Below are 26,089 nucleotides of genomic sequence, written 5' to 3'. Positions count from 1 at the left end.
ATGAACAAGATTAATAAAGAAAAGAAATGCAGTTTTTAAAAATGAAAAAAAATACACAGCAATCAAAATAACCTTGATTTGAGCTAGAGATGAGTAAACTATTCTCTTATGTTCTCAGTTTTAAGTTCTCTTTTAAGATTAATTTGCGCTGTGTATACACTGTCTGATTTTCATGCACAATTTTCATGCCATTTAAATATACACCACAGTGCACTTACCAGTTTGAACATGTGAAGCTGCCTTATACTGAGTCAGAGGCTCGGTCAGTATTGTCTGCTCTGACCGGCAGCTGCTCTCCAGGGTCTCGGGTAGAGGTCTTGCTAATCACCTCTTAAATGGAGATGGGACTGGTCCTGGAAGATTTTGCTCTACCGCTGGAGATGCCATAAATATCTGAAGCTTCCTTAAACTGAGTTAGCCAATGGGTCTCTCAACGTGGCTCTTGTCGACTCTGACTAGCAGAGGCTCTCCAGGTTCTCAAGCTGAGGACTTTCCCATCTTCTGCTACCTGCTCCCATAACTGAAGGTGGCCGTTCAAATGATACCTTCCTGCATGTAAAGCAGACGTGGTACCACCATTGCCCCGTCCCAGAGCTTCAATGCTGATTTAATGACACATGAAAAAATGCTGGAAAATGTGCACATTAATGGGCATTTTTAGTGCAAAGAAATGTCCCCAGAACCATCAGGCTGAGTTCCAAAAAGAGAGAAAGAAAATCCAACTGTTTATGTCACCACCAGCCATCCGATCCTCGCAACAGACCCGTGAAGCAGGTCATGCTGAGCGTGTGAGTGGCCCAAAATCACCCAGTGAGTTTCGCAGCTGAGTGTGGGTTCGATTCTACGGCACTTGTAGCACACCAACAGAATGAAACAGTTGAAAATCACCCTTGATCCTTCCTGACCCCTTCAGCCCTGAGATTGGACTCCTTCTCCTTGATGGTGGAGAAATGCCATCATCGCTGACTTATGGAGACCCCCGGCAGGGTTTTCATGGCAAGAGACCAACAGAGGTGGGTTGCCGTTGCTTGCCTTTGCTACCCTGGTCTTCGTTAGAGGCCTCCCATCCAATTATTAACCAAGGCTGACCCTGCTTAGCTTCTGAGATCTGATGACATCAGGCTGCCCTTGAGTCTCGGAGAAAAGGAAACTTTTGGTCTAACCCTAAGCCTGGGCGACTAAACTAACCTTGGCCACAGTTGTTATCGTCCATCTCTTTCCCGATCAATTTCTTCTTCAAAAACTATCCAGAACGGGGGCGGGGGGGATTGAAGATCCTGAACAATGTTTTCCACTTGGCAAATGCATTGATAGCCTGAAAGCCTAAACTTAATATTTTAGCTAAATCGACCTCCCTGCAACGTAAATCGCTTACTTCGTACTCTACTATTGGTAGTCATGGGGAATGATTGCTTCAAATTCTTTATGTAACAACCCCATTATATAGCTGAAAACAGCTATCATTTCCTTCTCCAATCTTCTTTTCTCTCCAAACTTTTTCAATAAACTATCCAATCCCTGTCTTCCTTCATTCTTTGCCGTTGCTGAAAAAGAAACCCTTTCATTATTTGCCTTACGTACCTTTGAACCATCTCCAATTTGTCACTGATTTTTTAAAAATATATATGAAAGGTATCTATGCAGAAAATAGGATTCTTTATATGATAGTTTTAAGGTTTTTTGTTTCATAAGTCAAAACACATCAACAGCACCTGTAAGATGCCTCAGCCTACTAAGATGATGAGTCCATGATTCATCTGACGAAGAAAGCTGTGGTTCTTGAAAGTTTATGCTACAATAAAGTCGGTTAGTCTTAAAGGTGCTACTGGACTCTTTACTATTTTGAGTCCAGGATGGTGTCAAGACCATCTGGTGGCCCCGCCCCCTGATCTCTTGGTACTTGGAGATTCAGTAAACAAGCCATTTAATGATTGTTGTGGATTTTCCAGGCTGTATAGCCGTGGTCTTGGCATTGTAGTTCCTGACATTTCGCCAGCAGCTGTGGCTGGCATCTTCAGAGGTGTAGCACCAAAAGACAGAGATCTCTCAGTGCTACACCTCTGAAGATGCCAGTCACAGCTGCTGGCGAAATGTCAGGAACTACAATGCCAAGACCACGGCTATACAGCCCGGAAAATCCACAACAACCATCATTCTCCAGCCATAAAAGCCTTCGACAATATATTGATTTGATCTAGTACCCACTTATTTGTCTTTTTGGCTGTCCATGGTATCCACAGAACTCTACTCCAGCACCACATTTCAAATGAATCAATTTTCTTCCTGTCAGTTTTCTTCACGGTTCAACTTTCACATCCATATATAGTAATGGGCAGGGCTTTTTTTCAGTGGGAAAAAATGGTCACATGGCTGGTGGCCCCGCCCCCTGATCTCCAGACTGAGGGGATTTTAGATTGCCCTCTGGAGCGGCGCAGAAGGCAATCTAAACTCCCCTCTGTCTGGAGATCAGGGGTCGGGGCCACCAGCCATGTGACCATTTTCGTTGAGGGCAATTTAAACTTTAAAAAACTTCCCCCTTGTTCCAGCTGACCCAAAGTGATGTCATTGGTCCTGGGAACATGCATACACTTTGCGCGCACATGGTACCTGGGGCATCACCTCCGGCAAAGAGTTGCCCCCTATGTGAGCAACCCACTGAGTTCCACCACCTCTTTTTCCAGAAAAAAAAGCCCTGGTAATGGGGAATATCATAGTTTGGATTATCTTGATCTTGGTTCCCAGAGAGACATCCTTATCTCCCTCACAGCTTCTCTTCCAAGTCTCAGTCTTCTTCTGATGTCCTCATTGCAGTCTCCCTTTTGGTCAATGATTGAGCCAAGGAATAGAAAATCTTGAACAATTTCAATTTCCTCATTGTCAATTTGAAAATTGTGTAATTCCTCAGTAGTCATTACTTTTGTCTTATTGATGTTCAGCTGTAATCCACTCTTCCCGCCAAAACAAAGACCCAGCCCTGGCTTTCCTCTACCTCTCTGTAACATAAAGTCTTTCAGAAGACCTCAGGAGGCATCATCTTCATACAGGAAACAGCCATTCAGAAACATCTGCCATCCATCATATAATAATAACAACAACAACAACATTCGATTTATATACTGCCCTTCAGGACAACTGAACACCCACTCAGAGCAGTTTACAAAGTATGTTATTATTATCTCCACAACAATCACCCTGTGAGGTAGGTGGGGCTGAGAGAGCTCTGAGAGAGCTTTGACTGACCCAATGTCACCCAGCTGGCTTCAAGTGGAGGAACGGGGAATCAAACCTGGCTCTACAGATTAGAGTCCCACGCTCTTAACCACTACACCAATCTGGCTGTCATAGGAGGATACATCACTTGGAATCTCCTAGTACTTTGTGACTGTCCCTAGACCCCATAGCAGTCATTTTTGCCGTGTTGCCCAATAAAAATAATAAAGAGCTGCTAGGTTGTACAGGACTTATAGCAACCCCTCTTGGAGTTTTCAAGGCAAGAGATGAGCAGAGGTGGTTGGCCACTCACGTCCACTGCATAGCAACCCTGGTCTTCCTTGGAGGTCTCCCATCCAATTATTAACCAAGGCCGACCCGGTTCAGCTTCCGAGATCTGATGAACTCAGGCTTGCTTGGGTTATTCAGGCTGCTAATATCTTATCATAAATTCCAGAAGTGCCTAGAGGTTCAACAATATTGGGAACTCTTTTTATAAGTGAAAATAGTGATTGAAACTGCAAGGTGAGGTCCAGACATGGACCTCTGTGCACATTTTCCTGCCACTGGGCCAAGCACAGTGTCAGTTAAGCATGACTGCATTTCATCCCACATGTGACTTTTCCAACTTCTTGGTTCTGCAGCTAGAGTGATTATTATTATTGAAAGCCCCAGATTCAAAGCCCAGCAGCTGGACAGCTGCTGCCAGTCAGAGTAGACAACACTGATCTTGATAGATAAACAGTATAATCCTAAGAAGAGTTACTCCAGTCTAAGCCCATTGAAATCATCTCCTTATAACTGGAGATGCCGGGGATTAAACCTAGGACCTTCTACGCTCAAAGCAAATGCTCTACCATTGAGCCACAGCCCCTCAACAAAACACACAATCCATAGATGCCCCCTTCACACACACACAGGTGCTGAATTGCAACTGATAACTAAGGTCAGAACAAATCGTCCCCATGGATTGAATCAAGATCTAGGCTTCCTATCTCATTAACAATGCTGATTTCTCCACACCCTATCCAATCACGCCTGTTATTGTCATTCACTGGCTTCTGTCATTTGGCTTCTGAAGTCACCAAGATACAAGGACAGATGGACTCACATTCTAGGTGCATCTGAAGAAGTGAGTTGTGACTCACAAAAGCTCATACCCTACCACAAATTTTGTTATAGGTGCTACTGGACTCTTGCTCTTTTCTACTGCTACAGACAGACTAACACGGCTACTCATCTTGATCGACACACACCGATTGTCTTAGCAAAGGATCTCAGAGTCCACCAAAGCCCCATGCACTAGGAGCAATTGGTGATTGGTGGCTACTACTACAAATTCTACAGATAGCAAGGCAGCCTGTTCCAAAGGTGCAGAGACTGAGAAAATGAAGAGTGGGTGTGTTGCCACAGCAGCGACACCTGGCCACTAATTAGTGCTTGTCCCTTTCCCTGCCCTCCCATTGATGCTCAAGTGGCCGCAGAGTGGCAAGAGAGTACATCCCGAGTAAATTACATTTTTAGAAATCTGGCTGCAATCTCTCCCTGGCGGCCTTTACTTCGGTTCCTCTCTCTGCTTTTTATTTATTGTAATTACTTTAGTAATAAGATTTGTTTTCCTTGTTATTATATATATTACCACACAAGGCAACAATGGAAAACAATGGCGGTAACAGCAACGGGGAAATAACAATGGGCTGGGAAGAATTATGCGTTTTATTTACCTCAGTGGCCATTACGGGGCCAGCAAGCAAGAAGATGGGAGCTAGAGCGACACACAGAAGGGAGGGGTGGCTGGGAAGAAAGCTGTAAATAGAAAAAGGAAGCGTATTCCTGGGGAGCTGAGATGTATGGGCAGGCATTTACCAAGGAGGAAACAGTGGTGCTAAATGAACCTGGCTCATAATTCATGCAGCACAGCAGCCCCAGCAGATAAAGGACAGAATAAATAACACGCTGCACCAGTGAAGGCAACTGGGGGATTTCCTTCTGCCCTAAGCAAAGATGGGTGATTTTCAAGACCCGGACCGTGATGCCAGATATGGTGTGTTCATGTCCTCGGGCTTTTCCCACTAGGAAGGAACTGATTTCCCAGGTTGTGTTCCTTTATTGCTCTGGAATTTCACTCTGGCTTGAGTTCTCCTCTTTCCTTCCAGTTGAAATAGGAGAATGGTGAAAAATTAATTCCAGAAATTGAAGCCTGGGCATTTTGCCTCAGTTTTCAGTTCCTTCGTTCCAGTCATTTGCTTGATACCCCCCCCCACCCACACACACCCTCATTGTCAATGCACATACAAACATTGACAGAATACTGCAAAAAGAAAAAAAACACCGATGTGGTTGGATGTGCAACTGCATTGAGCTTGCTCTTCTGCCATGTTTGATTAATGCAAATGAGTGTCTGTAAAACGCCCCATTGAAAGAATATTGATGAATTTATGGCACAGTTTATTGTATTACCTTGTTCTTTCCATGTTGTTTTCTAATTTTTGTAAATCAATATTTGGTTTGCTTATTGTGTGTCTACTGCATGATGTTTAAATTTTGTAATCCACCTCGAGTCTCTGTAAGAAAGATGGACTACTGGATAGCAGAGAGATTGCTTTTCTGCAGTGCTTTATGTACACAGGTTTGTGTCACATTTGTATGGTATAAAAGGGAAATATTTGTTTGGTGGTGCGGGAATCTTTGTTTGGTTTTTTTTGGTCATTGTGACAAAATTGTCTTCTCAGTCTCAGTGTGATTCTACCCTTTGGACTGTACTATTAGCTCTTCCTGACCACTAAGGGTGAAATCCTTGCAGGTTCGTTGCTTGGGGCAACCATCGGCCAACAGACTTTGAGCTGAGGAAGGGAACAAGGCCTGTGAATTCTCCTGAATGTTCCACTCGGAGTATTTCTGATTTCTCTGTCACCACCGAACTTGATCAATGGTCTTGTAGCTCTGAATCATTTTAAATGGAATGCTTCTGGGAAGTGGGTAAAAAAAAAAAACCAATCAAACACAGGCACAGTTGGCAAGCTGTAGGAATTAGCATTTGGCTGCATTTGTTCGAGCTGTTTATGGAGACATAAATTAAGGGTTTTTTGCTGGTGTAATTAATAACCTTAAATTTAGAGATCATAAATAACAATATTTATCAGGGAAGGCAGCGGCTGAGAAAGACCAGCCAAGAGTTCAAAAAATGCCGACAGCTCTTTGACTGTGTACGACTGCTGCGCACACATGTGTGGAAGGGAAGTGTTGTCGTCTCCAGATGTTTGGTCCACAGAAACCAGGAATCTCCCAGGCATGAGAATTGAGAGGCTGATCCATGCGGTGACTGTCTTGTAGGCATCTGGCGGCATGTAGATTTTTCATGAGGAAAATCTACCATAAACTGAACCCTTCTACATGGTAGCTGTACCCACAAGGGAAATCCACTTGTTAAATACACACACTGCCAATTCGCACAATCGTTTTCATCGTGTCCCCTATATGCACAGTTGGTGGGCTTCCAGTTATCATGAACAGAATGGAATGTAACATTTCCAAAGGGCTTGTAGCTACTTTCTGTTTCTCAGAATGTTAGAAAAATGGATATACTGGACTCAGACTTTTTCAGTGTATCAGTAGGAGACTTTATGCTGGTAAGCAAGTAAATTGCTGTGAGTAAATTTGCAACTCTGTCTCTGCTGCGCATGGGCATATGTATAAATGGAATTGAATGTGCCGGAGTCTGCATCTTTTTTTATTACTGAAATTCAATATATGTATTTTTTCGTCTCTGTAATAGAATTTCCCTTTACAGTTCCTAGTTCAGGGGTTTTCGTTTTGAATGTTTTACCAAGGCTGAGGCTGTACTGTTGTACCGTCAGCATGAGAGTCAATTGCTCCCCCCACCCCATTATAATTTATCAGCAATTTTGAGGCTATTTGCAAGGCTATTTGAAGTTTCTAGCATACACTCTGATCACCTAATGGATAGTTTTTGATGCAACTGTTATTCTTACCCTTTGTAGAACTAGATCAGAAGGAGACAGGAATTTCATTTTTTTTGCCCTGATCAAAAATGTTGCTCTTCCATTTAACCCAGACTTTTAATTCCAGCTCACTACAAAACCCTTATTCTTCCCTGACCCTTTTGATGCCAGCTGGAAGGGTTGATTGCATGAAGCTGTCTGAATCATATCCTTGGTCTATCAAGGTGTGTATTGTCTGCTCTGACTGGCAGCAGCTATCCAGGGACCTGACATGATGAGCACTTTCACTTCACCTATTTCCTTAGCTTTTCAGCTGGAGATAGCATGGAGTAAACCTGGCTTTGTTCTACCACTGTCCCATAGCCCTCTCCTAAATAAAGCTGTATTATACTGAAGCAGATAAGTCTACCAAGGTCAGTTTTGTCAACACTGACTGGCAGTGGCTTTCCAGGTCTCAAGTCTTTCCCATCAACTATAACAAACCTAGTCCTTTTAACTGGCAGTACCAAGGATAGAACCTGTGACCTTATGCATGCAGAACACAGACTTTCCCACTGAGAGAAGAACCACAAGTGACAAAAGGCACAGATTGGACACTTGTCAGCTTCCCTCAAGTTTTGATGGGAAATGTAGGCAGCTTGGCAGAATGTTGGACAAGTGACAGTTGAAAAATCCATTGGACAGCAGTCAGAGAGCCAAGCTGTGAGACCAGGAGGCCTACATTTCCCATCAAAACTTGAGGGAAGCTGACAAGTGTCCAATCTGTGCCTTTTGTCACTTGTGGTTCTGCTCTGAATCACAACCTCACCCAGTTAGTAATCCATTCCTTAGCTGTACTTCATCAAGCAACTGCTTGTGCTACTAGCTGTTGCCTTGCTGTGCTCCAAACTTCCATGAACCTTCTGGCCTTCTTCAGTCATCCAAAGCACGTACAAGGTGCTGTACGAATGGATCAAGCTCACATGTTATCCAGTTGACCACATCCATTGCTCCCTCTAGATGTTTGCCTGTTCGTGTGGACATCTCAGGGGGATCTGGGGGAAAGTGTGCTCTGCAGTGAGATCAAGTGACGGGATGCATCCAAATGACCATTCATAGAAGGTGACCTGGATCGCCCAGGTGAATCTGATCTCATCAGATCTCAGAAGCTAAGCAGGATCGGCCTTGGTTAGTAATTGGATGGGAGACTTCCAACAAAGATCAGGGTTACAGAGGCAGGCAATGGGAAACCACCTCTGTTAGTCTTTTGCCATGAAAACCCCGCCAGGGGTTGCCATAAGTCAGCTATGACTTGTGGGCATTCCCCACCACCAGAAGATGACAAGACATTCTCTGTGGTGGTTCCAAGCCCTTGAAAAACCTTCTTTGCAACTCCTTGCTTTCCACCAAGTCAGCTTAGTTTTTAAGCACCAGGTGAAAATCTTCCTCTTTTTGCCCTCCTCACTCTGGGCTGATTTCTTTCTCTCATTCTCCTCCTTTCCACTCTTCTTTTTTCGTTGTTACCATGATGGTGAGATAAAATCTCTCTGTTGGCTTTCTCTAAAATTGGTTTTGCTTCTATCAGATCTTAAGGGGGGGCGGGAATTAAGGCTGTTTGGTTGTTTGAGGAAAGGGTGTGAAAAAAAATAGTTCAAATGTTTTACTTATATTTTGTAGGTACCTCCGTTTATTATTATTAGTCAATGTATTTCACAGCATACATAATTTGTTAGATTTATGTAATAGTTTTCTGTATAAGGTTCTATGCACTATTAATTGTTCTATCCTACTTCTTAAATAAAATCTAAAAAAATGAAGGAAAAAAAGGCTGTTTGGTTGCCTTATCAATTTTACAGCTAATTTAGGGGGGCTTACGTTGCTCTTTGCTGGTTCATGCGCTTCACTGATATCCATCAGTGGTTTTTATTAATGAAGCTGGAAACAGCTTTGGGTGCCTGTGTATTAAGAATGTATTAATAAACGGTTGAATGAAAAAATAGGGATGCGGCAAATTTCACAGCGAATGTGTTCAACAGTCATGTTTGCCTCTAGCGATCGATCAGATACAAGTGGCACAAAAATGGTTACCAAACTAGTTTGCATGGGGTTGTTGCTAAACAGAGCATGCATGAAAATCCAAACAGGCGAAGGCTAGATGAATACAAAATAGTTGGGTTTTTTAAACACTTTTTTATGACTGATGCATAATTTGTGACTGATTTAATTATCTATTTAAACAATTGCCTGCTAAGCAGAGCAGTGAAAGGGGGAGTAGAATGAAATCTGTGTGCGAGAATGCGCATGCGCCAAAAAAAAAAAACTATTGTGGTGCATGGCTCTGTTAGGAAGGAAGACAGCAGATGGGTAGACAAAGAGACCAACAGTCTGCTGAAGAATCAGCTCCCTGCTCACAACTAGCAAACAGGATGTGAGTTGAACTGGTGGCTACCCTGACAACAAATACATCCAAAGCACTTTAGCTATCATTTGCAACTGGATTTTTCCTGTGTGAAAGAAGAAAAATGCCAGTTGCAAACAACTGCTAAACTGCATTGAAAGTGCATTATCCAACAAATGTGAATGCAGGCATGCAAAATGCTATGGTTAAGCTTCAAAGCCTGGATCCATGATACCTCAAGAAGCACCATCTCTGAAAGTGCATTATCCAACAAGTGTGAATGCAGGCATGCAAAGTGCTATGGTTAACCTTCAAAGCCTGGATCCATGATACCTCAAGAAGCACCTTCTCTCATATGGCCACTGGCAATTTTCTTCTGGGGAGCTTCTGCCTGAAGTCTGTTCTTGTCTTAGGATACACTGGGGAGTACTCTCTCTATTCTTCTCCCCCTGGTCTTATATCAACATTTTACTATTTTATTCTATTTTAAAACATTTGAAAGTTGTCTTTCTACTCAACTTAAGGTCGTCCAAGGCATCAAACAATAATGACATTAAAACAAGTTTAAAATGAATATAGATATATACAAGACAATAGATCCAGAGGAGTTAGCCGTGTTAGTCTGTAGTAGCAAAATAGGAAAGAGTCCAGTAGCACCTTTAAGACTAACCAACTTTACTGTAGCATAAGCTTTCGAGAGCCACAGTTCTCTTCGTCATATGCATCTGACAAAGAGAAATGTGGTTCTCGAAAGTTAATGCTACAGTAAAGTTGATTAGTCTTAAAGGTGCTACTGGACTCTTTCCTATTTTGATACAAGACAACAGAAAACAATTAAAACATAGACAAGTGAACAGGAAGGCAAGTCAGTAAGAATCTGCAAGGGAATATCAGACAAAGCAGAAATCCCTTCACTCACAGGCAGAAGGCCATGATAGAAGGGAACGGACAAATCTCTCTGGAGCAGGAGAGCCATAATTTTGGTGCTCCGACCAAGGAGGCCATTTTTCAGGGTTCCAGGTGACATATCTTCTAACACGGTGGTGGTGCACATCAAACTGTCGTTTTATGAGAGCACTGAAACCTTTGTCCACAACACTAAAGCAATGGTTGGCAGACTCATCTGGATGTCGCTCTTCTCCATCAGCCCTGAACAAGGACACTTATATTACCAAGGGGATATAGAGCCATAGTTTCTTCCACTGGTGCATGAAAGGCCCATACTTGATACCCGAAAGAGTTAATGGCATGCATCCAACCACCAGCAAACTTCATGGAGCAGGATTTTCCTACCTCCCCCTCCTTCTTCAGCCCGCTGAATCCCTTGAAATTTTGTTGCTGGTAATCAGCACAGGTACTGTGTGGGGCAAATCTGGGGTCTGCAGCAAGAGGAGAGAAATAGCAACACTCATGCTCCCCCCCTTCCATAAATGGAAATGTATCCAACAACTGCGTGGTTGGATACATACCACTAAATTAGAGCGCATGTGCCTGTCCTTTTATTTCTATAGTGTTGCATTTTTCTGAGCATGGATATCACATGTTCAGGACACTTACCTTCCAAAATAACCCACATATACATTTTTGCAGTGCAGATCCCAATCACTGCACATATATCACTATCTGATGCTCGTTTAATTGCACATCATACCACCTGTAATTATTGTGTACTTGTTTTTAGTGCCACTTAATTTTTCTAAGCAGATTTCATGACCATATTATCAGATCCGCTGTTTGTTCAGAAACTCTTATCCAGAACAGCAAACATACTTGACATGGCATATAGATCTTTAACTTTGCACTTAAACTTTCCGGTACCTAAGAAATGTGCAGGCTATTTTTAAAAAAAACACCTTAAGAGTATCAAAATATAGGATACCATTTAAATTAGCACGCTGTAACATTTGCCATCAGCAACCCTTGAAGGTCTTTTCCCCCAATGGGGAGACCTAAGATGGCTTACATTGCTTGCCTACCCTCCATTTTACCTTCACAACAATGTTGTGAGGTAGGCTAAGCTGAGTGTGAGTGGCTGGCCCAAGGTCACCCAGCAAGTTTCTGTGGCAGAGTGGGGATTCGAATCTGGGTCTCCCAACTCCTAGCTCAGCACTCTAACTGCTACACCATGCTGGCTCATAGTTTAGGTGGCTCGCTATGGTTTTTAGTGGCATTTCCCTAATGAAGGAGATAAGATCTCCACTTGAGTCATGTACTGTGCAAGGATAACTGCATCGCCTCCGTCATCTCCATGCTGGAATATGTGCTGTACGGAGTTTTCCATTTTGCAATAGCAACCATAAACACCCAAGCTCTGATCAATATCAGGGGTTTTTAAAGCCTCCTGCAGCATGCTCAGGCAAGGTCCTGCTGGGATGAGAGCTCTCCTTAGGTAGTGTGGACAGCAGTGTAGCAGTTGACAACCAAGACGCCAGCAGGAGCCCTTTCTGAATGCTATATCTTGGTGTCTTATCTTTGTGATGGAGGAAGGAAGGACCCGGCACTTGGCGAAACGAGGCACTTCAAAGTGATGCAAGGGGTGGGGGGAGAATCCTCCTTAAAATCAAGGAAGATGCTGAGATAAGTAGACAGAAGCAGCCTCGATAGCATAACTAAAGGGGAGAAAGAGTGGGCTTCTTTGAGATGCTAAATCACTCGGCTCGCTAAAATGTAAGATCCAAATGGAACCATCATCTTGTTCCAAATTGCCTTGACTGGCTTTTGGTCTGAGCTTTCAGTAGAAAGAAGACATTTACATGAGCACTTTCAAACCGGGAAGCTGGCCAGTGGAGGCCATGTGGCCAGGTACAGGAGGAAAGACCTGAGCCAAAATGGTGCCCTTTTCAGGAATCTTTTCGGTGGTGCCCCCTCCCGTACATCATCTCTTTCTGGTGATTTTCTAGCATTCCGCACAAAAACACACACAAAAGTTTCCTTATTTGCTTCTTGCTCCAATTTTCAGTGGTCCCCAGAAATGCATCATGAAGGAAAATCTGACTGGCTGTGGAGCCATATTGTAATGATACTATTCTCTGTCTGATCTTTGAAAGGGGAGAAGAAACGACAATTCGTTTTTTTGTAACCAAGAAGAAATTCTACAGCAGCTTCTACTGCAAAACTCTGGCCAGATATGCAAATCTACTTGTTCATCATCCCTAAAGTTGTTGTCTTGGAAATCTGCTCATTGCATAGCCATGGCCAAGCTTTGTCTCTTTTATTTGCCATCTGTAAAATGGGAGCATCTTGTGAATTCATTTATTTTGATATTGATAAACCACATTTCTTCCCAATGAGGACCCAAAGAGGATTACTCCTCTCCTCCATTTTATCCTCATCCTATCATCCTTGTGAAGTACATTAGACTAAGAGCCAAGCTACAAGTGATACCTGACACAGGTTAGACACTTGTCAGCTTCCCTCAAGTTTTGATGGGAAATGTAGGCATCCTGGTCTTGCAGCTTGGCTCTCCAACTGCTGTCCAATGGACTTTTCAACTATCACTTATCCAACATTCTGCCAAGCTGTTACCGGAAGTGGTCTCCTTGCAATAAATAATTTGTGGGGGAATTAGCAAGCTAGGAGGATAGCTATGTAAGAAGCCGGTAACCGTGGGGCTCAATCACCTGTGTCTACGGAGTCCCCTCCCCAAATTAGCAAACGAGGCTGGTTCTTAACAACAAACAATAACTTTTATTAAAGAACAAGGCTTCATGCACATACACACAAAATTACTGCATTACATACATGCACAGAATCCTAGGAAGCTTAGCCAGAAATTGGGAATAGAGAGAGGGAGCAAGTATATCTACCTATCCTGAAGGGAGTCCAGTCCGCAGTGGAGAGAGAGAGGCCATTTCCACACAGGTTGAATAATGCACTTTCAATGCACTTTTGTAATCTTTTAGAAGTGGATTTTTTGTTCCACACATGGAAAATCAGTTTCAAACGTTCACTAAAGAGTATTGAAAGTAGATTATCCAACGTGTGTGGAAGCAACCAGAGAGAAGCGTCAAACGTCCTGCGTCCTTGGCCAAGAGAGCAAGAGGCTCAGAGCAAACCTCAAGGGAACAGCGCTTGTGGATCCAGTAAGCATGAACTATTTGGATGGGGCCAGGACTCTACCTTTATAGGTAAAATGTGCCCTGAGGTGGGAGAAACCCACCTAGTAGTCAGAACAAAGACTCCAATGGTCAGTTCCTGGGTTTAACAAAAGATTTGATTGCCGTGATGGGTAGCTGCCGGGGTGTGTGAATACAAATGGAAAACTAGTTCTAGCACTGCACAAAAAGGATAGTTTGCTGATGAAGTCCACTGGAGCTAAGTTAAGTACTTTTAGGGAGGGACTGTTCTTTCCCAGGAACAACTCTATATACTTATGAATGTCATTTGATTAGCTCCTCAGTCATGGACAGGAGATCTCATCACGGAAGAAGGGAAAGGAATGTATTAAGTGGGGATGAGTGACTCTGCGAGACCTTTTTTGCATTAGACCCCTCTGGGGCTGGAGAGATAGCAAGTCCAATCGCTTCTCAATCACTCCGCATCCCTGTGCAGCATTCCATGCATGCCACGTTCTCCCAGGCAGGACTTAGCAACTGTTAGAGGATCTCTAGTGGCCACACAGCAGCCATTTTAACTCCCGAGGCCTGAACATTTTTAATATCTCAAGCAGCCATATATATAAAACTGCTATTAAAATGGCAGAGGCCGGGCCGACTGCTTACAAAGCTGCCTACATTTCCCATCAAAACTTGAGGGAAGCTGACAAGTGTCCAACCCGTGTCAGGCGTCACTTGTAGTTTGGCTCCGAGAGTGAGTGATTGGCCCAAGGTAATCCATGGCAGATTCTAGTGGTGTGCTCTAAATACTACACTGTTCTACATAACACTAGATGCATCCGATGAAGAGAGCCGTAGTTCTCTTATGCTACAATAAAGTTGGTTAGTCTTAAAGGTGCTACTGGACTCTTTGCTATTCTACATTCCACTGGCTCTCTGAATTGTTGCATGAGGCTGCTGCTCACAATACAAATTATAAACACATTCTTTAAAGGCTACAAAGGTGATACAGTAAGCAGCACAGAGAACGTTTTCATCTTCAAAGAACCCTCCCCCAAAAAAGCATCAACTGGAAATTGCAAGAAAGGTCAGGTGGTCCTTCCAAGCCTCTGTCTGCTGGAGGTTTTTAATTAAGTGCAGCAATCATGGAAAGGGGGGTGTTTGATTCTTGAGTTCTCAGAAGGCTGCAAGGTGCAGATCTCTGTGAGCGGGAATGTGCGTGCGTGTTACTATTTGATAACCTGCTCAGGGCAACCTCCATTCTTTTATTCTATCAGATCCCGAACTGCATTCTCTTTCATTTGCTGTATCAGTAACATGGCATGAAAGGTGTGGAAGAGAGCCAAAGTGCTATGAAAATCTTGGGAAGGGGGAGATAAAAAAATCAAAGCTCCTGACAAACCCTCCCAGGCAAACCTTTTGCCCCCTGTTCAAAGGGAATACACTTGAGAAAGTGGCAAAAGACCCTCTCAAAAAGGACTCTTTTTGCTTGTTCCATTTCAGTGGCTGGTTCTGCACTTGCAGGCCCTGGACCAATGCAACAGCAGTTGGGGCAAAGAAAACGAGAAGCTACCGCCATGACAGAGGGCTGTGATATTCTTCCACCCACACACAACATATGCATCAGAAAGCAATGCACAGAGAGTGGGATCATGCTGGCTTTCACCACTGATGTTCATTCACAAGAACGTCCACACCAAAATTTTATTTAACTACATATACCTCATTCTGCCCTGGAAAGCCCAGGTGAGCCTGATCTCATCAGATCTCAGAAGCTAAGCAGGGTTGGCCTTGGTTAGTAATTGGATGGGAGGCCTCCAGCAAAGACCAGGGTTGCAGAGGCAGGCAATGGCAAACCACCTCTGATAGTCTCTTGCCATGAAAACCCTGCTAGGGGTTGCCGTAAGTCAGCTATGACTTGAGGGCACCACACACACATACCTTACCTTCCCCTTGTGGTCCTAGTACAGTTGCCAGGCTGAGGCTGAAAATTGCCAGGAGGGTGGGGAGTGATGGAATAGGTCGACTCCCCATGCCTTGGACATTGAGGGGCACGACATGTCTCTCTGTGTGTACGTGTAACTCTTTTGATTGTACGGTACTTCTGTTTGTCTAAGGCAGGAATGCCGTCCTAACTCCTTCTCTGCCTCTGTGTCTCTTGGGAGATTTCTTTTTCTTGCCTCTTCCAAAGGGAAAGATGTATTTCTCAGAGCTCCTGCTATGAAGGCCTCCTCCACAGACTCACTTGCAGCCTCAGGGCTGGACTATCTGGCCGTAGTATTTACAGGGAAAGTGACTCTTTAGATTAGGACTTTTTCTTTCTACCCCAAAATGTTTCTATGAATGCAATCTACATCTATAAACTATAAGTTCTATCTTTTCTACAATTTGATTGACTGAGAATTAATTACTGCACGTTGAGGAAAACAATTCTTATTCAATAACTCTGCTACCAAATAGGGAGCAGGAACGTGTGTTGGGGGGGGGGGGGGAGAGAGTCACAAGTGTGACAAACGTCACTCCTGGAGAAAACCATGAAGTGACAGCAGGTAGCTCTACGAATCGGCAGAAACAATGTTGACCTTAAATAAGGCTCTGTAACAGAGCAGCTGCTTGGCACACAGAAGGTCCCGAGTTCAATCTCCAGAATATCCAATTAAAAGGATCAGATCATATTAAAGACTTCAACCTTCCCTGGAGAGCTGCTGCCAGTCAGAATAGGCAGTCTTGACCTCGATAGATCAACAGGCGGATCTAGTATAGGGCAGCTTCATGCATTCATGTGGGGACCCTGAAGCGGTGAGCTCGGCACCATCTCTGCCGGATTTTCCAAAGAGATGTTTCAGCAGGCTGTTTCTTGAAAAGCCTTCAGCAGTCAGTTGCTGAAATGGGTTTTTCTCATGAGTGTTTTTTTAAGGCTGTTAGCATTTTAACTGCTCCTGGTTTTATGGGTTTTGTTTTGTTGACATATTGCAATTTTTCAGCTGTATAATATTGTAGCTTTAATGTGATTATGACTGTGAAGTGCTTTAGGTGAATATGGAAAGGTGGGGCAGATATTGTTAGAGTTGATGCATTTTAAATAAATAAACTCACCTGGTGCCCCATTTGCAATACATATAATACAGCAGCAATAATATTGGTCTACCTTACACAGCTGTCCGAATCAGCCCGGATTGGACAAAAATTGGCCTGGAACAGGCCCCTGCAGAACATGGGAGCGTTCCCATGTGCCGTGGCGGCCTGATCCGGGCCGATTCAGGCCTGCTTCTGCCCCCTCTGGAGCACAGGAGCACTCCCAGGGGTGGCTGTGGCCTACACGATGACATCACTTCCCAGAAGTGACATAATTGCATAGGTCTGTTGCGTGCAACAGACAACAGAGCAAGTAGGTGCCATAGCCCCCACCTCCCACCGGGAAGACAGGGGGACCTGACAACCCTAGCTTGGATTCATGCTTGTGCTGGACATTGCATGAGGTCTTGTACTTTCTTCCTACTATATTATAGTGCCAAGAAACTGGTAGGACAAGGACTTATATGAGTGGAAATAAAGCATGGATACAATAAGCAACTACCACAGTCTTTTACTTGTGGTTTTGTTTAAGCAAGAGATGTAGCACGAATGGAAATTCCACACTGAATCTAACTCCTCATCTTAAAACCAGGGGTCATTTCGTAGAAAAAGAGCTGGAGGAACTCATTAGAATAACTCATTAGCATATGTCACACCCCTTGCCATCGCCAGAAATGGTTTATTAGCATAACTGATTTGCATATGCCACACCCCCTGGCATCACTTATCCTGGCTGTTTTGGACCCAATCTTGGCCATTCGGGCCGCTTCGGCCCCAATCCAGGCTGAAACGGGCCCTGACATGTGACCTCTTTGGGGAACTGCCGGAACTGCGTTCCTGTGCGTTTCCCTTGAAATGAGCCCTGCTTAAAACTACAGTTGTGTAGCAACCCTGGAGCAGGACCAATCAAAATATCACTAAATGATGTGCAAGCCTTCCAATTCCCCGCAGCTAAGATTGCCAGCCTCAAGATGGGGCCTGCAGATCTCCGAAAATTACAAGGTGCTACAGAAAAAAGAGGTCGACCCCCTGCAGAAAATGGCTGTTTTGGACGGTAGACTCTATGGCATTAAACCCTTCTGAGTTCCAGCCGCCCCAAACCCCAGGATCAAACCTCCAAAAGCTGGCAACTCTACCCACAGATCTTCATAGGTCTGGGCATGCAGAACAAAAACAAGGCCTTTTCAGTAGTGGCACCTTACCTATACAAAGTACATTCATTTGATGCTTGACTTGCATCTACACGATTATTTATAGTCCTTTTAATGTGAAAATTGGTCTCCATTTTAAGCTGCTCGGTGATCTATTGCACTGGCTGGGTTTTAGTAACGCTAGACGTTAATAGCTATTAATAATATTTTTTAATGTTTTCATTATGGTTTATTTTGTAAGCCACTTCAGGGAGGTTCCTTGTGTCTTCTGCACGTCCAGTCAACAGACGTGGACTAGAAATGCCATGTTCAAGATTTAATTCCTAGTTACCTGCGTAGTTGCATCAGATTCAAGATGACAATGTATGGGGTGAGAGAGCTTAAGCTTTCTACTTTTGCAACTTTCCTTGCCTGGAACCTCCTGTTTCCTCGGAAGTAAGTCCCTTGGGTTCTAACGGTGCTTTTTCCTAGGTAATTGTGCATAGGATTGCAGACTGATAACCAATTTACTAAGAGACTAATCAAGGAACTCATTAATAGTTAATTTAAGATGTGGAACTTATTTTGTTTTGGACTGCACATTATTCAATGTTGCCTTCCTAGAAAGACTTTTTGGTATTGATGTCATTGTTATAAATGATCAAACTCCCCCCCCCTCGACTCAAGCAACGTATTTTAAAATAATTTGCCAAACAACAAATGGTTTTCTTCTGTGTTAATCAGTCAAGAGAAACGGCTTGTCTTCATTAAATACACTCACAACATCACTAGCAACGAAGCTGTTGAAATATTTATGTTAATTGGCCAAATAAGTGATTAATTGGTTCAAAGGTAGCCAGTTAATATATCCAAAAAGGATTAATCAGCCTTGCAGAATACAAACATGGAGGGAGGAACCTCAACTGGGGCACAATTAGAGGAGGGGGTAACATGGGCACCCCAAGTCATGTAATATTGACAGTAGCCAAAATCACTGTATGAAGTTTCTTTTTCTCAGTTGGAAATAATCAGACACGTTTTCAAGATAGTTTCAAGTGGGTAGCCGTATTGTTGTGTAATAGAAGAGCAAGATTTGGGTCCAGTAGCACCTTACAGACCAGCTTCCTTAGGTGAGTTCTGACTCTTGAAAGCTCACGCCCTGGAAATCTGTTCGGTCTTTAAGGTGCTACTGGACCCAAATCTTGATTTTCAAGTTAGCAATTCAAAATGTAAACAGCAGCCAGCTCATAGTGTGGGCAGCTGGCCAGATAGGATAGCAGCACCCATCACAATTTCTCACAGACTCCAAGCCTTCGGCCAAATACAGGAAAACACATTCAGATAAATGCTGATGTCTGTGGATAAGAAAACCAGAGACAACGGACTCCAGTGCTCGCTCCAATCCCCTGAATAATTTGCATTTTGGCAATCACAACTCAACATGAGGTTTAAGAAGGTCCCTATAACTATTATGGGCACAGAAAGGACATGGGAAAAAAACAAGGGCCAAAAGAAACGGCCTTCCAAGGAATGGGAAATGGGTATGTAAAAGTAGAACGTGTTGCTAAGTCACAACTGACTCAACCAAGGGGAAGAGAGGAGCAGAGGGGGTTTGCCATTGCCCTCCTCCACATAGCAACCCCAGTCTTTCTTGGCGCTCCACCATCCACATTCTCAGCAATGCTGACCCAGCTTAGTTCCCAAGCCCTGATTAGCTCAGGCCAAACTGCGCTATTTGGGCCGCTCCAGAATATCAACGTAAGACTAAAACATATCTGTGCCTTGACTCAAGGACTGCCTTTTCCTTTGCATCTCTGCCATATAGTTTAAACTGGAGGCTCCTGTTGCGATGGTAGGTGAGGACGTAGCCTGCACGTTATTCACTGTTCTCTGTCCAAAGCGGGGTACAACAGGGAGACAACCCAATGCTCAGGGCTTTTTTTCTGGGAAAAGAGGTGGTGGCACTTAGTGGGTTGCCAGCACAGGGGGCAACTCTTGGCAGGAGGTGGTGCCCCTGGTACCACATGTACACGTGCAAAATGCACACATGCTCCCAGGGCTAATGACGTCACTTTGGGTCAGCTGGAACAAGCTGGAACAAGGGGGGAGTTTTTAAAAGTTTAAACCACCCTCGGCAAAAATGGTCACATGGCTGGTGGCGGCGCTGCTGGAGCGGCGCAGAGGACAATCTAAACTCCCCTCTGTCTGGAGATCAGGGGGCAGGGCCACCAGCCACATGACCATTTTCAAGAGGTTCCGGAACTCCGTTCCACTGTGTTCCAGCTGAAAAAAAGCCCTGCCAATACCTATCAAGGACGTTTCCTTGGACAAATAGGCTGGAGTTGATGGTTGATTCCCTCAGTATAAATCCTCGTGTCCACCAATAGCCATGTCACTCACACATGCCCTGGGCATTTTAAGAATGGAACATAGTTCCCAGGTGTGTGCAGGCCACATTTGGATTAGAACCATAATGTGCCGAGGAATTAAAAGTTCCCCTGCTGTACTCTTTTCCCAACTTGTAATGGACCTAGGAAGCTGCTATTTGCCACACTGGGGGAAATTATATATATATACTGATAACTACATATGAAGTTTCCTCAACAGGGCAAATAGCAGCTCCCCTGAGGCCATTTTAGATCAGGAAAACGGTGTGTGATCCAGCATGCCTCAGTCCTAGTTAGAATCAGACGTTCATAATTCTGGGAATTAAGTTTCATGCAATGATGTTCCAGACCACATTGACCACCAACACATGGGGGAAATGGAGAATTTGTAACATTTGCATTCTCCAATCTGGCAGGGAAACCTATAAAAGGATTGCATTCTCCGATCCTTTTATAGGCTTCCCCTGCCAGACCTCCTTGCTGGTCTGAACAACAAATAGTTCTTTTCCAGACATGGTAGATGCTCTAATCATGATTTGTGACAGCAATGCTTATAATACGGAAGCCAGGTCTCCATTCAGCCATCCCAGATTACAAAATACAGAAAAATGCTATTCCTTGCTTGATTTTCACAGTGGGGCATGGAGAAGATGTCAAGAGTTCAGCAAGTGATGTTCCAATACTGAACTAAAGCTGGTTGGTTTTCAAACCAGCCTATGATAGTCAACCCTCTGCACTGTTCCTGCCAAATGGAGACAGCTCTGCTCATTCTTGCAGCCTGGGGAGGGGAGGGGGCATGGCTCAGTGGCAGAGCATCTGCTTTCCATGCAGAAGGCCCCAGGTTCTGTTCCCTGCATTTCCAGTTAAGAGGACCAGGAGGAGGGTGATGCGAAAAACCTCCTCCAGAGATCCTGGAGAGCCGCTGCCAGTCAGAGTAGACAATACTAACCTTGATTAATAAGGAGTTTGACTCAGTATAAGGCAGCTTCCTGCGTCCATGTATAAACATTTTCCCCTTCCTCTTTCTCTCTTCAGCTTCTCAGCAGCAGCCCATACCTCTGAAGGTCTTTGTTTCCCTAAATTAACAGCAACCACAACCCTCCCTCTCCCTAGAAGCTGTGCGCATTTTTTCATACCCCCCACACACATACGAGTCCCCATTATTACACAACCTTTATGTCCATTCATGGGACTTGGTTCTCCACCAACTAGACACTGCATAACAACCTACACATTTCATTGTATTGATTTTCAGTTCTCTATGAATGAAGTAGAAATCGTTAGAACATCTGTGAATGTTCTGGAAGATCGTCTTCATTTTAGCCAATGGTCGTTAGAGCTTGCAAATAGATAACAAATTGCTGTAAGCTGGAAAGATGCATAAGTATTAGAGACGGACACGAACCAAGAAGACAGTGGTTCATTGCAGTTCATGGTTCATCGCATTTCATGATCCATGAAGCACATTCCCTTCCCCCTCGGGTGCCTAGGAAACTGATTGATCGACATCAGGCTGTCTGCAGGACAAACCAAAAAGCAAACCAAATGAACCAACCTAATAATCGTCGCGGTTCATCACAGTTCATCAGAAATGGCCTCTGACAAACCGTCGATTTGCGAACCGAAAAAATGGCCTGGTTCGTGATGAACTTTGGTTCGTATTTTGGTTCGTGCTCACCTCTAGTAAGGAAGTAAAAACAGCTCAAGATAAGGCCGGGTTTCCTTCACTAGGAACAATTTCCACATAGGTTTAGGCAAGAGGAAAGATTTGGCCTCTGATAATGGTGACCTAGATAATGGCGGCCTTAGTCGTAGCACTCACTTGCCATTGATGACTCCATCTGGATTCAGCATGGGGACGACCTTAAAGATGAAGCAGTGCCTCAGGAGATCTGCAATAGGGTCACTGCTCACAAGAAACTCCAACGTCCCCTTCATTACCCAGCTGGCATTGCTTTCCCCAGGGTGGACACGGGCCATTAAGACCACGTAAGGACGGCCACCTAAAAAAAAACACACAAGAAAAATATTTAAAAATCAGCTTCATTGTAGGATTATACAAACACAATTTCCCCCCCAAAAGCACACAAGAAAATATTTAAAAATCAGCTTCACTGTAGAGTTATATAAACACAATTTTCTCCCCATTTCTTATCACTCTCATGTGTGGTTGGGATGACAGCTTTTATCATGTTTTATTAGGCATTGGCTGCATTTTTATACTGTATCTATGCCACTTGTATAGAACAGATCTCCAAAAAAACCTGGGTATTGGTTTTAACAACAAGACTTCGTTCTCATTTTGTTAACATGGTTAGGGAAAAGAACAATTGCAGTTTGGTCCAGAGTGTGAGACAACCATACAAGAAACCTGAACTTTGGAACTGAACCAAAGTGGCTATGCAATTTGGTTAACCTCCCTGCTGTTAAGCTCTACAAACAAGCCAGAATAGCCCTGCCCTATAGTTTCAAGAGAGCTTTTTCCTGTCTTGAACACACGAAACTGCCTTGTCCTGAATCAGGCCATCGATCCGTCAAGTTTAGTCTTGTCTACTCAGAATAACAGCAGCTCTACCAGTCTCAGGTGGGCGTCTTTCACATCACCTGCTACCTGGTCCTTTTAGCTCGAGATGCCAGTTTTTTCCCACTGTATCTGCTCTCTAGATTAAAACTTTCATCATTCCCTTTGCAAGGAAATGCTGCTGGGTAGCTGAGGCTCTAGGCTTCCTTGAAATATAGAATAATGTACAGGTAGTGCTCCAGTTTTAGCAGCTTGCACTGAATGCAAGATCCAGGGGCCACTGCAGGCACAACCGAACTTCAGCACATGCCATCCCTGATGCTACTGGACTTATAGGTGCTACTGGACTCTTGCCCTTTTCTACTGCTACAGATAGACTAACACGGCTACCCATTTTGTTCAGGTAGCCATGTCTACTACACAGCCACCTGATTCCAAGTACCATTCAAAGTTTCTCAGTAAATCCAGATGAATGGGATATCTTCTTTCTGAAAAGGATGAACATTGGCCATCTTGATCCTTTGCTGGCAGCCAACCTTGCAATTATCTGATTTGATGTGACACTCAACGAGGGACTATTTTCCTATTACCAAAAAGAAAGCAATTGATGGCCCCACGTTTTTCCAAGACTGTTATCGTTGAGCTGAACACATGTGAAAGATGGAAAGCTATGTTTTATCACTTACGGGAGTCATAAGTGACTTGGGTAAAGGACAAAATAAGAAGTGTGCCCTGCCCTTTCAAAAGACCGCTGCCTTACCAATGGCAAAGAATTTTCTCCTTTGGTTGCAATCGGAGAATTGGGTGCAGAGGGAAACCCTCCCCTCTTTATGGCACAGTCCCAGTCTAAATTGGGATCCCTAATGGAATTTACTTTTTAAAAACCCTTGAGAGTTTTGCGCGTGGAATGGCGAGGTTTGGCCCTGTGTTGTGCAGCAGTATGGTACGGTTAGGATCTGGGAGTCCCAGGTTGAAATCCCCAACCTGCCACAGAGCTCGCTGGGTGACCTTGGGCCAGTCGCACCCTCTCAGCCTAACCAACCTCACCGGGTTGTTGTGAGGATAAAACGGAGGAGAAGAGAGCGACATAAGCTGCTTTGGGTCCCCATTGGGTACAAAAGGTGGGGTAAAAATAATCAAATTAATAAAAGCATGCTTCCGGTTTGGCACAAAGATATTTAGCTGGCGTCCCCCTCTCCCCCTCATTTCTAGATAATTTTGCAGGCTCCCTTTTCCTTCCTTTTTCTCTTGATTCTCACCCACTCTGCTTTTGGTGATTTAGAGCTATTCTATTGCCTCCTTGCCAAATGAAAATGATGGGACTGTACAGTTGTGGTTGGGAATTGGACTCCAGAGGGCCCCTAATGGACAACAGCTGTAAAGGGCACTGAGCCAACTCCAACGTGCGCTCTCTCTCTCTCTCTCTCTCTCTCTCTCATTCCAGCTGATGATTACAGTTTGAGCAATTCTTATCTCTTCTTGGCAAGAGGAAAAAGTGCAGCATGTTAATTGAGAGACCTTCTTCCGAATCATGGATGCTTTTATGTGTGTGAGTCAGAGATAAACACCTAGAGAAGGAATAAATATGTCTTGTCTCTGAATACAGCCCTGTATTTCTGAAATGTGTTTTCACAGTGTGGGTCAGTAATTCCCCAGTGTGGTGACTGTGGGTCGCGTGGTTCCCTAGCGTGCGTCCTGTTTTGGAGAAGGGGGGGGCAGAATCCAAAGAGTTTTCACACAATAAAATCAAAAAGAGTCCAGTAGCACCTTTAAGACTAACCAACTTTATTGTAGCATCGAGAATCACAGTTCTCTTCGTCAGATGCATGCATGCATCTGACAAAGAGAACTGTGATTCTCGAAAGCTTATGCTACAATAAAGTTGGTTAGTCTTTAAGGTGCTACTGGACTCTTTTTGATTTTGCTACTACAGACTAACACGGCTAACTCCTCTGGAACAATAAAACCAGGCAACTTTAGTGCATTTAACATGAACACTTAAAGCTGTGTTATACTGAACCCTTTGCCTAACAGGGTCAGACTCGTGTACTCGGTTCCATATAGAGGTATTCCACATCACTAACTCCTTGGATCTTTTTAGTGGAGATGCTAACCTGGGACCTTCTGCATGCAAAGCTGGTTCTTAACCACTGAATCACATATGTAAGGTGTCATCAAGTCGCAGCCAACTTATGGAGACCCCATGAAACAAGAGACTATCAGAGGTGGTTTGCCATTGCCTGCCTCTGTGTAGCGACCCTGGAATTCCTTGGTGGTCTCCCATCCAATACTAACCAGGGCTAGCCTTGCTTAGCTTCCAAGACCTGACAAGATTGAGCTAGCCTGGATCATCCAAGTCAGGGCCCACTGAGCCATATCCCCGCTCTAAATGAAGCTGCCTTCCCTTGATCAGCTCTGACAGGCAGAGTTGCTCCAGGTGTTCAAGCAGAGATCTCTCAGATCACCTGCTACCCAAAATGCTTATCTAAGGATGCCAGATTTTGAACCTAGAACCTTGTGCATGCTAAGCAGATGCTCTACCACTGTTAATAATAATATTATAATAACCTTTGATTTATATAACGCCCTTCAGGACAACTTAACACCCACTCAGAACAGTTTACAAAGTGTGTTGTTATTATCCTCACAACAATCACCCTGTGAGGTGAGTGGGGCTGAGAGAGCTCCAAGAAGCTGTGACTGACCCAAGGTCACCCAGCTGGTTTCAGGTGGAGGAGTGGGGAACCAAACCTGGCTCTCCAGATTAGAGTCCTGCTGCTCTTAGCCACTACACAAAATTGATCCACAGCCCCCCCCCCACTAGCTGATCAATTAGCATAGTGTGGAACTCATCCAGGGCAGGTTCATTTTATACAGCTGTGCCCTTTTAACTTGGCCACAGACAAAATTTATGGCACCTTCCTTTGCGGCCTCCCAGACAGCAAATCTTCCATTTCTTTGAAAACTGACACCAAACATTAAAGAGCAGATTTAGGGCCAAGCTACACATGACGAATGACACTTGAATGGCAAGTGTATTTCTCCCTGTTCACTTGCCCTCCACTCAATCCACTTGCCGTTCAAGTGTCATTTGTCATGTGTAGCTTGGCCCAAAGTTCCTGTTGGCAGCCATGCTGGATGATCCAACGTCAACAGACGCTTTGTAACTGACCCTTCCCCTCTGTGGCAGCCATCTTGCACTGGGGCCCATTGTTCCTCCCCGAGTTCCTAAAATTGCACACAAGCTCAACAAGATTGAGGGACTCCTAGTGTCCTTGCTTCACATAAATTTGCTAATCTCCAGGTGTCCTGTACACGCAATGGTACAGGACACACAGCCTTTAAAGAACCGGGATTGATGTTTGAGTTTGT

General features: G+C 44.1%; 1 protein-coding gene across 1 annotated transcript in view; it reads right to left on the bottom strand.

Annotated features, from left to right (window-relative positions):
* AGBL1 (AGBL carboxypeptidase 1) overlaps nt 1-26,089 on the bottom strand; it is a 433,907-nt gene that overhangs the window by 271,043 nt on the left and 136,775 nt on the right. The window contains exon 18 of the mRNA XM_055003103.1: nt 22,019-22,199. Within this exon, the coding sequence (XP_054859078.1) occupies nt 22,019-22,199 (181 nt within the window). The remainder of the gene's footprint in view (nt 1-22,018; nt 22,200-26,089) is intronic.

Source organism: Eublepharis macularius, chromosome 18 (assembly GCF_028583425.1).
Source record: "Eublepharis macularius isolate TG4126 chromosome 18, MPM_Emac_v1.0, whole genome shotgun sequence".
NCBI lineage: Eukaryota > Metazoa > Chordata > Lepidosauria > Squamata > Eublepharidae > Eublepharis > Eublepharis macularius.
The sequence above is the reverse complement of the archived record's forward strand: the minus strand, read 5'-3'. Positions and strand labels throughout refer to the sequence as shown.